The sequence below is a fragment of the Psammomys obesus genome, unplaced genomic scaffold (genome assembly GCF_907164565.1).
Source record: "Psammomys obesus unplaced genomic scaffold, mPsaObe1.curated_primary_1811, whole genome shotgun sequence".
In the NCBI taxonomy this organism is placed as follows: Eukaryota; Metazoa; Chordata; class Mammalia; order Rodentia; family Muridae; genus Psammomys; species Psammomys obesus.
The window spans coordinates 782,242-793,591 of NW_026596129.1; the positions used below are offsets into that span (position 1 = coordinate 782,242).

The window sequence follows — 11,350 nt, forward strand, 5'->3', positions numbered from 1 at the left end:
GACACCCTTGTCGAGATACGTGTTCATCTCCCCATACTGCAGCATAAACCATGTTTCCTTAACCCCAGCTCTTGGTCTGGGGTTAAGCTTCATTCTACTCAATCTGTATGGATTTGCCTGCCCTAGAAGTTTCTTGTGAGTAGAATCATACAATGTTCTTTTGGAAGTAGTTCACTTGACCAGTCATCATGTCCTTTAGGGCCATCCATGCAGCATGTATCTGTTTCCTTTTTCAGTCTAAGTAATAGTGCATTCTGTGGACAGGCCATTCTTTGTTAATTTATTCATGTTTATTTGGGTCTCTCCCTCAATTCCCCCATTGGGTATTGAACCTAAGGTCTTGCAGATGCTATGCAAGAGCTGTTATCTCCTGCTTTTGAGACAGTTTTGATAGGTTGCCCAGGATGGCTTTAAAATTGCCGTGTAGCCAAAGAACACTGAGTTTTTGATTCTTCTTCCTTAGCCCCCCCCCCCAATAGCTTGGATTACTAGACTCGGCTTACCACCCATCCCACCCCCAGTGCCATTGGCAAACCTGGGAATTAAACTCAGGGACTTGTATATGCTATGTAGGTAAACCATTGATCACATCAGTAGCTACTAGGCAGGCCTTGAACTCTATAGCACAAGCAACCTTGAACTTTTGATCCTTCTGCTTCAGCTGCTGGTTTAACAAGCCTATGCTACTTGGCCCAGGTGATGTTTTTATTCTCATTTTTAATGAGGATTTTGCATGTTATCCAAGACCAATCTTTTCTGTGTCACCATGATGTCTTTACCACATAGTGAACTATAACACCATTATTTTTGACCCTTGAAGACCAGCCAGGGCCCAGGATGCTGTTCTTCATTGAGTTTCCATCTGTACCCATTTATGCTCCACCCCCAGCCCTTCCAGACTCAGGACTCATGTGAGAACTTAAGAAGTTTTAGCTCTAAGCCAGACTTTCTAGAACTGCAAAGTCCTATGTTCATTTGCCAACCAGAGATTGCCACTTGGATGGTATTTCCCGGATGACATGCCCAAAGCCAACTCCCAATTGTCCCCATCACAGGACCTGGCAGTACTGTTCTTCCTGTGGCTCAAGCCAAATCTCTGGTATTTGTCTTGACTGCTCAATCCTGCATCATGTACTCATCCATCCTCTGGCAGGGAAAGTATACCCCAATCCAAAGAATTCTTCCACTTAGCTCCAATGCCACCAAATAGGTACAGATACTTATGCCTAATCTCTGGATCATTGCCCCACCTTACCTCTTGCTATCTGTGATCCTGGTGTACCTTTTACTTTTATATCTTGGAAAGCCACTTGCTCAGGAACATACTTCTATTGATCCTCCTGCCTCAAGTTCAGGGCTTCTAGGCATGAGCCACCACGTCTGGTTTAGAAAAATTCTAGTAACTCATAGCTGCAGCCTCTTTCTGCTGCATTTGTTCCTATTGAACTTATTATCTTCCCATGCTCTTCACTCTAGGGGATTGAAGCTTTATGCCTGCCTGCTTTCCTTCCCTGTTCTGTTTCCAGTTTCTGACATGGTACTAGGTGCAGAGTCCCTCTCTGAATGCAAAGCTGGAGCTGGAGGAAGGTTCCCACACCTGCATCCCCACCTCATTCCTCTTCCAGAGAAGCAGAAGCAGAAGCCAACTTTGGAAAATGAAGTGTTTTTTTATTGCTATGTTTGCAGTGGCTTTTTTAGCACAGTAAGAATGTCCCCAAAGGCCTGCACCCTTACCCAGCCCCACCTCCCTGGCTTAGTCTAGCCCTGTGAGAAGGAAGACTTTCTAGGGGCTACTCGGCTGTTTCAGGCTTGATGGGACACAGATGTGGGTTTAAGCTGCTACACGGAAGACTTGAGATGTCGAAAGTTACATCAGCTTGGAGGTGGGAGCTGTGCCCAAGATCCCTTCCCTGGGCTGTGTCCATGGGCGATCCCTGCAATCATGCCCAGCCCAGGGAGCAGGGTGTGGGGCAAGCCTGAGCATGCCAGGTGAGCAGACCCAGATCCCTGCAACAACGCTATAGCCTTCCACCCCATAGACTTAGAGGCAAAGGGACAGTGTGGGGACACTCATGAGGCCCCGACTTTCCCACTCCAGTCTCTAGCTGGAGCCCACACAGAACATCCACACAACACTCACATACTCAACAGCCTGAAGCTTTTGTTTTGCCTATGAAAATTAAGTCTATAAATTCACACTCCTTGGCTAGGGTCAGAGAAGAAAGGTGGGGATGTGAAGGAAAGGAGTGGTAAGAAGGAAGGGGTGGTTGGGGCTTTTTAGAAATATACAAGCAGAAGTCTCACTCTCAGGTTTTTTTTGTTTTTAGTTTTTAGTTTTTTTTTTTTCCTTATAAAATGTGCAAAATACAAGCCTCTTTTGACCAGAGGCTCTGTTTACTTCTGGTATTCACCTTCACTAAGAGAGAAGAGATCTACACATCTTCTACACACACACAGAGACACACACACACGCACACATATGTGCACACATGGGTGCAAAACAGAGAGACATGCACTCAGACCCAAGCTCATACAATTACTATTGGTGGCAATTGACTCAGGAACACAAAGTTCCATTGCTGACTGGCTCTCTAGCTTCTAGAATAGGGGTAGGAAGAGGGGTCTAATTCCGCTGAAACATTTGCCTTGGTTCCACTGTCCCTCTCTTGTATCCTCTCCTGTCCCACCTTATTTTTTCCCTCCTCTCCTGTTTCCCAAGCTGCCACTGTTGTTTCAGGGGTGAAGGTGTGTTAGTTACAGATCAGAGCTTGGGAGGCAGGCAGGTGGGCTTGGCAAGGGTAGGAGATGGGTCCTGGGCTCCAGGAGGAAGGACAGGAGGTGGGGCCTGGAAGCAATGCAAGTACCAGCGTGGCTGGGAGGTGGGGAGGAGAGGCATCTATTTTTGGTGGGTTGTGATATTTTTGGCGTTTTATTAAAAATGGAAAGGTTATTTTTGTTAGCACTCATGGTGCTTCTTCCCCTTCCCCCCAAGGCAGACCCCCAAACTGTTAAGGAAAGGCAAGCCCCCTGGAGGCATGGGTGAGGGCTAAAGCAGGGGCTGCTATGGCTACCAAAGGATGAGCTGGTGATGTGAGCTGGGGGTGCCTGTCACATGACACTCTCCACCACGACGACCTTGCTGCTCTCAGACACTGGAGTCAGGGTGGTCAGGCCCCTGACATCTGTATCCTGAGCTCTGTATTCCAAGTGGTGGAGGCCCCAGATAGGCTGGGTCAGGTGCTGCCAGCGCTGTGGGAGAGGAGGGCATGTTGAACCTCGAAAGGGTCATGTGCTCTACCCCATGGCAACCACATCTGCTGCTCTACCTCCTACTGTCTGCCACCAAGGCAGGTCTGCTTCCCTTAGGGCACCCTTTCAGACCCCGCTCCCTGAAATGGGAAGCAGGGTTGAGTGGTCCTTGTGTGGAGCTAGGGAAGTGAGAGGTGGGTCCTGCTTCCCTGCTGTTACATGAGGCCATAATGGTTTAGCTTTCCTTCCATCTATCTCCACCCCCTCCAATCTGAGGTGGCCATGCTTCTGAGTGATGGGTCTGCTCTTGGCAGGGAAGACTTGGGTTGGGACCTTACCTCTGCCAAGGTTCCTTTTGCCCTGAGGAGACAGCCTAGGAGGTGGAGGGGCACACACAGCATGGAAGAGAGTGCAAAGGCCCAGCCCATGGCTTCACCCCACCATGGGTACACGTAGGTATTGTTGTAGACCAGCGGCTCATAGTACACAACATTGAAGATGAAGATGCCCTGTAGATATAGATGCCTATAGTCACTGGTTCCCCGTTACATCACACTATTTGCCAATCTTCCCCAGCCTTACCATGCAGACCAGTGGGGTGAAGAAGGACCAGCACCATTTCATCCAAGGGCAAGGTCGGTACCCAATCATACAGGCAATGTCATCCATGAAGCGGTCAGCTCCTGGAACAGGGTGAGGTGGACAGGAAAGCTTGAGTTGGAGACCACCCACCTTCATTGTACCCTACAATTTCTAGCCCAACCCTTCATCTTGACCTACCGTAAACCCAAGCCACCACCACACATTCCCAAAAGGCTTGCCAAAGCAGGGTAGTGCCACTGGCTGAGTAGTAGTCAAACAGCTGGAAGACGTACATCCCACCCTGAGGAACAGAGTCAGGTCAGGGAATATGATAGCCCACAGCTGGAGAGTGACAGTAGCCCACCCTGCTCCACTCACATCAGTCACCATGGAGAGATCGATGACAAAGCAGAGGACACAGCAGAGGGCCACGGAGATCTCCCTTTGGAAACGGAAGTAATAGGAGGCCGGGAGGAGATCCAGGAGCCCGGTGATGAAGCCCTCCACACCTACAAACTGTGGCCAGGGCAGCTCAGGCCCAGGTCCCCCATGTTCCCATGCACCTGTTGCCCAATGTACCAAGTCCCCTGACCACCAGCCGCTACCCCATTCTTGCCCTAGCTCCTGCAAACCTGGCTGTCCAGACCGAGCAACAGCAGCATGAAGAAGAACAAGGCCGCCCAGAGTGGGGCCACAGGCATCAGTGTCACAGCCCGTGGATAGGCAATGAAGGCTAGGCCAGGCCCTGAGTGCAAAGATGCAAAAGAGACTGGCCTTCAGCACCATCCTGAGTACCCTGATGCTCAAGGTCACACCCATTCCCCCAGATAGTAAAATAACAGAAACCTGGGGACTACTTGTGCCTCAGCGTGATTAGGCCCACTGAGGTCCTACACAGCTCACACCAGGGTTCTGGAAGTCTGTGGTCCTTGGAAGCCCCACCCAGTATTAGCAGGACTCCTGATTCAAACTATTCTCCCTGGGTTCCAGTAGCCAAGGCAGTGGCTGGTTCCTGAGGTGACACAGCAGGGGCTGAAGGAGTATCTCATTTTCTTTCTATCTACAGCACTGAACACACCCTGCAGCCCTGGTGGTGGTGGTGGGGAGGGCAGGGTCCCCCCAGCCTTGTCTCAGTTGCATAGAATCTGAACAGCTAGCTGAACCCATCTGTCACATTTCAGAATGTTTTTGTTTTTGCCCTACATCAGGGTAGTTCTGCTGCTCTGGAGGTGGGCTGAGGTCAGGCAGCTCACCTGATTCTGCCACCTTGGAGATGTGCACACCCTGCTCTGTGGCCATGAAGCCCAGGATGGAGAAGACCACGAAGCCAGCAAAGAAGCTGGTCCCGCTGTTGATGAGTGCCAGGATGATGGCATCCCTGGAGGTAGAGGGGCATAATATTTTGGTTTAAGCAGCTCCACTGCTCCAAGGAAGGGCAGGGCAGGGCAGGGCAGGGGCGGGTGCCTACTTGTAGCAGTTGTTGTTGAAACGATTGTAGCTGCCTAGGGCTGTGAGGGCTCCCAGGCCGATGGCGTAAGAGAAGAAAATCTGGGTCCCCGCATCTATCCATACCTGGAAGGGGTGAGCCAAGAAAAGAGTCACAAGAGACCCTGCTTAACAGGCTGCTTCTTCCAATCCTGTTGCCACAAGCTACCTTTTTCTCACCTGAGGGGACCCCAGCTTTGACCAGTCAGGCTTGAGATAGTAGATGATACCATCCAGGGCTCCAGGCAGCAGCACCCCTCGCACCAGCAGCACAACGAGGACCACGTAGGGGAATGTAGCAGTGAAGTACACGATCTGGGGGGCCAGGGTGCTCAGAGATGTTCTGGATCCCTGCTCCCCCTTAAGAGGCCTCCTGCCTAAGCTTGGTGGCTGGCTCCCAGTGCTACTGCGAGCTGACAACATGGGCCGCAGTCGTCTCCCAAATTGTAGTCATGCTCAGAATTTGGGTTAAGAAAGCCAGTAACACTTATTCTATTCCTGAATGAGTAACTACCCCCAGGGAAGCTAGGGGACAGGCTGGGACCCATGAATCCTGATAGCAGGCACAAGTCAGCTGTGAAGGAGGGGAGAAACGGGCCATGGAATTCAAAGGTGAGGGTCCCTAGGTGTATCTTATGTTTAATGAAGGAAAGCAGGTCATGGGGAGTGAGACAATGTAAAGTCTCCCGAGGGGCATCTGGGTATGTCCATGTGGGGGCATGCCTATATGAGGCCAGGAAGGTATGAGGAGTATGGGCAAGAAGAATCTGTGGCAATGTTACAGAGGATTCTAAAAAGCATATATCCCTCAGAGCCCTGTGGTCCAAACTCCAGGTCATCCTTGATAGGCTGGTGGGCTCCTTAGCAGCTAGGGAATCTAGCTGGGCAAGGGAAAGACAGGGGTGGATTTGCAGCTTGGTGTTATTGCTAAAGAGAGAGGGAGAGAAGGGGGAGGGAGAGAAGGAGGGAGGTAGACACTCAGCACTCGAGGACCCTGCTGTGAATGAATCTTGATGCACTGGAGTTTGGCCCTCCATGGACCTGATCATTGTCCCATGGCTTAGCACTTTTAATGTGTTGGTTCATCTGTCTTTGTAACCTGAGAGGGAACCTCTGAGGAGGGATATATGGAGTCTTCCTTGGGGGGCCTGAGGATCCCACAGCTGAGTAGAGCCCCCATAGATCAGGTCCACCAAGAGTGACAAAATCGACTTAGGCATCTAGGAAGGAGTAGGGAGAAACAGAGGGAGAAGCAGTGGGAGAGGGAGGAAATAGAAAGGGCCAAAATGGGGTGGTGGACACAGGGAATGGTAGCTACTGCCTGGACCTTTAACTCTCAGGGCTGAAGGTTACTGTCCCTGGATGCGAAGATTGAGAAAGAATGCCCACCAACAGGTGGGAATAAAAACTATGAGTTTAAGGACCCATCCCCTCTGTAGGCTTGAGTTTCAGTCCAGTCACCTCCTTATTGTCATTGGGCCCCTTGCAGACATGCACCCCTCCCAGGCAACCAATGATGCCCCCACCCTTCCTGCTTCCAGCTATACCTTTCCTGTTGACTTGACCCCCTTCCATACACAGAAGTAGACCAGCACCCAGCAGGCTAGCAGGCACAGGGTCACTTCCCAGTTGAGGGTCCCTGGCACCTCCAGCCCTGAAGAGAGCCTTAAGACTTTGTTCCTAGGGTAGGGAAGAAAGGAGGACACCTGTGGGTCATGTCAGCAGATGGCACAGTGGCTGGGATTTGCTGTGGAGTTGGCAGGTCCTCCCTCATTACATCCCTGGTCCAGACCCCACCATCAGGTGTCTGGAGGACTACTCCAGGTCATCACTTTTACCCCAACCTTCGACAAATATGCAGTTTCAGCTCCATAATGAGGTGAACATGACAAGACAATGGAAAATGTCATGTTGCTGCAGGAGCCATGTCTATTCAAGTCCCAGGACTGGTGTAGGTACTCCTGGAGGATGAGGACAGACACAGCCCAGGAGTAATTGTTTTTGCACCCTTGGCCATGCACACCCAGGGCTTGATCATATATGGAGAGCTCAAGGGATGAGATAGGATGGGCTTGGCTCAGAGGCACCCTACTCACTCCCAGAACTCGATGACAGGGGACCGACGGTCAGCAAGCTGGTCACATGTGAGGTTGGCCAGGCTGGCATTGGCACAGTCTTCATGGCGAAAGATCTCCACACAGTCAGGAGTGTTCCAGGTATGGCCACACGTGGCCCAGGGCAAAGTGGTGGTGAAGGACTTGACCAGATAATAAAAGCCCCAGGCCAGCACCATGATGTAGTAGGTGTTGCAGTAGAAGACAATCACCATGGAGGCATAGCCTAGACCTGAGGAGGAGTGAGAAGCTGCCTTTCCTTCTAGGATCTTTTGTGGCCATTTTCCTACCACCCTCGTTATCTCCCCTTCCAGAGCTGGCACTGATTCCTGCTGAGTTCCTGAAAGCTTACTCCCTGTACGTCTCTGCCTCTCCCTGTATCTTCTCCCTCCTCATCCTGCCTCTGGGCTATCTTTCCTGTCTGTCTCCCACTAACATTTGTCCTCTTCTTCCATTATTCTCTGTGCCTCAGCTCTTCTATCCTGCCCAGAGATAAAGATAGTGCTCCTCTCCTCCTTTATGTGGCTGCTACATCCTGTTGATTGTCTAGCTTCAAATGCTTGCCCATTCCCAGGACCCACTGCCACCCTGAAGTCACAGAAGGCAAGCCCCCACCCCATCTATCCAGTAGCCTCCACTACATATCAGCTGCAAGAACTTTCCAGTAATCTGAAGCACTATGGGAAGTATTCACCCTTTCAGTGGGCAACCTTGGCAAATTGCTACACCCCTGTGTACCCAGCTTCTTCAAGGACAGTAGTAGGACCTCTGTAGGGAGTCAAGTATGTTCAACACGTCCTGCCCCTAAGTGTGGCTGTTTCTGCTCTATCCTTTCCTGTTTAAGCAAGCCTGTCATCCCACCCTAGTTTCTGACTCTTAAGTTAACTGTATGATCTTATGTCCTGTAGGTTCTCTTATAAACTCAGGGCAAGAAAAGATTTCTTCTTAAGTGGATCACAGCCATATTCTGTTCCAGCCCTCATCCCAATAAGCGGAAAGAGGAGAACTGAGAGTTGGACCAGGGTGGCTCACCTTTGAATAGGGGACAGATGTTCCAGACATTGATGCTGCCGGCCTTCATGAACTGGCCCAGTGAGATTTCCAGGAAGAAAATGGGGATTCCTCCAACCAGGGAAATCAGGACATAGGGAATAAGGAACACACCTGTAGGAGAAAGCATGGTGTAGGCTCAGGATACCTCCCAATGACCCCCTGCAGCAGGAGAGGCCTAACCCAAACCCATCAGCCAACCTGGCCAGGCCTCATAGACTAGCCCAGACTCCAGAAATCCTAGAAGGTGCAGGCAGAGCCCCAGCTTCAGCCTGCACCCCAGTCTCATGACTTCCCACTTGAGTGAATCAGTGCAGGGGTGGCCACTGACTCAGAGGCTCAAGGTGAACAATCCCAGGACATGAGCTCTTACGTCTGTTGGGAGAAGGCACAACAGCAGTGTCTAGCCAGTGTTCCCTGTATCACAGAGAGCCCTTGGATCAGAGAGTTCTGAACCTGTGGACACCTAACAGGCATCAAAAACACACACAGGCTTATGTATGCAGGCATCTCTGTGCCATAGCTCTTTTTGGCAGGCAGCAGAACAGGAAGGAATGGCTAGGGTGTGTTTGTGTGTGCTAGGCTGGGTGCTCAGGCTTTGGGGCTTGTCCAAAGGCAGTGAGTGAGCCCAACTACCCTGCATTTTATAATCATGAGGGTCCCAGGAGGAAGCTGAGCAGGTGGCAATTCTCTGCTTAAGGGGGTATTGGTGTAGGACAAAGGGAAACAAGTCAAGGAAAAGGGGTTGAGACAGGATTCCAGTAATTACATGGGGTGGTAGGAAGGAGAGGAGAGCTGAGCAGCTGTAGTTCTGACTACTCCCGCTGACTGCTCTCTAGGACCCCTAATCTGCCCCATCAGGTCTCTCTGCTACTCAGTGACAGAGTTAATTGCAGTTTGCTGGGCTCCTGCTTCCAGCATCCTTCCTGTGTGTGACCTTGGACAGAGGCCTCCCCTCTAGGACTCAGTTTTCCACCAATCACCCAGCTGCTTCATCTCTCCAGAAATCCAGTGTTGCTTCGCAGTCCCAGGACAGGAGAGTACCCACTACTGTTGCTAAGCTGGGCTTCAGCAACTGGGCATGAGATGTGCACACAGCGTGTCTAGTGGCGGCGCCAGGCGGGCCAGGCTGCAGACTTCCCAAGCCTGACTCAAGCACCCAGTGTTCCAAGCCTGGGCCAGAGGGGAGGGGAGAGGAGAGGAGAGAAGGGAGGAGAGGGAGAGGAGAGTGTGGGGGAGGGACAGAGTGGCCCATTGTGTGTGTGTGTTCCTGTGTATACACGTGTGGGGGGGGGGTCACACAATGTGTCACTTGTGTGCCTGACCCATGGGAGCAGCCAGGGTTCCTCACCTCCTGGAGCCCCCTCCACTTGGGGGAGGCCTTCCCTTCCCACTTCAGTAGCCAATCACTCCCAGCCTGGGCTGGAAGCCTGGGAGGCAGCCCCTCAGTTCATCAGGAAGCTCTCCTTGATTGCCTCCCCCCACACTGCCAGGCACATGACCAGTGAGGGGGGTGGAGGCTGCTGTGCTGGGTCACCGAACGCTTGGTCTGTGAGGGGGCACCACGGCCCCCACGAGCTCTGGGCGCGCCTCCCCACCCTCTGGACTTTGCCCTACTGCTCCGGTGGGCCTGCAGCAGGCTAGGGGTGGGAACTGACCACTGATGAGAATGCTGGGATGCTCAGGGGCGGGGGCACTCACCTCCACCGTTCTTGTAGCACAGGTAGGGGAAGCGCCACACGTTACCGAGGCCCACGGCGAAGCCCACGCACGACATGATGAAGTCCATCTGGCGTGTCCAAGTCTCTCGCGGCGGCACGGCAAGGAGGTTGCCGGGCGCCCCCAGGCCCGCGGGGCCATCGCCCTTGGCCGGGGCACTGTCGGGCCTGGGCACGATAAGAGGACCCTTCTTCTCTTCGCCAGACACGCTGTAAATACCGTTCTCGGCGCTCTTCTTAGCCATGGCCCCTGGGGCCGCGAGGCCAGGCCGGGGGTCGCGGCGCCTCGAGGGTGGCGGGCGGGCAAGGGGCTCCGGTGGCACCTGGAGAGAGGGTCCCGAAAGCGCGGGCCCGCCCGGGGGCCTCGGGGGCGTCCGGGCCGGGGGACGGGACGGCGGGAGGGGTGCGGGACGGCGGGGGCGGCGCAGTCAGAAGCAGTCCACGAAGCACTTGAAAGTGAGCCTGAAGAATCTCATGTGTGTCGGGGGCCCGGGAGCGCGCGGGCGGTGGCGGAGCCTGGCCGGGCGGCGGCGGCTCCGGAGACTCCTGCCCGCGGCTCGGGCGGCGGCGGCTGCGGCGACGACTGTTCGCCCGGCCGGAGGCTCACACTAGCGCGGAGCGGGTGGCATCGGACGCCCACTGTCTGCAAGCTGCAGCCGGAGCAAGGGGCCTGCGGCCCGCGTCCCCCACCCCCCACCCCGGCCCCGGCCCAGCCCTGAGCAGCTGTCCTGATCGCCTGCGGCTCTGCCGGCACTAAGGGCTCCGGTGGCCCCGGGCGCGCCTCGCCCCCTCCTTCCCGGCGGCGGCGGCTATAGCCGCTCTCCCGGCTGCGGCGGACTCCAAGATTCGCCACAGCACTCCAACAGTCCCTCTCTCTCCCGGCGCGACCAGCTGCTGCTTAAGAACCGACTCCCGGTGATGTCACTGTCGCCCCACCCCCACGACCCGGCTGGTCCCCCCTCCCCCCTCCATCCCGCCCTCCCTGTCACTCCGCCTACCTCCTCCTCCTCCTCCGGAGATGCCGCTCCAGTAAGGAGCAGGATGGCTACTACCTGGGGCGCTGGCCAGCACCTCCTTTTCAGTGGGCCGAGCCATGATTCCTTCCACGATCGCTTGGCCCGGGTGGGGTCAAAGTCCCCTCAGGTTTTTCTG

The 11,350-nt window shown here is 53.8% G+C and overlaps 1 protein-coding gene across 2 annotated transcripts; it reads right to left on the reverse strand.

The window, feature by feature from the left end:
* Window positions 1-1,647: 1,647 nt before the first annotated feature.
* Slc6a8 (solute carrier family 6 member 8) lies at window positions 1,648-11,095 on the reverse strand. Of its 2 annotated transcripts, XM_055591805.1 has the most exons (13): window positions 10,182-11,094; window positions 8,463-8,594; window positions 7,413-7,662; window positions 6,864-6,996; window positions 5,497-5,631; window positions 5,300-5,403; window positions 5,085-5,209; window positions 4,464-4,576; window positions 4,210-4,347; window positions 4,030-4,132; window positions 3,832-3,932; window positions 3,588-3,758; window positions 1,648-3,249 (listed from the first exon to the last, which is right to left on the reverse strand). In XM_055591805.1, the coding sequence occupies exons 1-13, from the start codon at window positions 10,441-10,443 to the stop codon at window positions 3,109-3,111; spliced, it is 1,908 nt and encodes a 635-aa protein (XP_055447780.1). In that variant the 5' UTR covers window positions 10,444-11,094; the 3' UTR covers window positions 1,648-3,108. The 2 variants fall into 2 exon arrangements, with proteins under 2 accessions (XP_055447780.1, XP_055447781.1); XM_055591806.1 differs by lacking the exon at window positions 4,210-4,347 and having other exon boundaries at window positions 10,182-11,095.
* Between the last annotated feature and the right edge of the window lie 255 nt (window positions 11,096-11,350).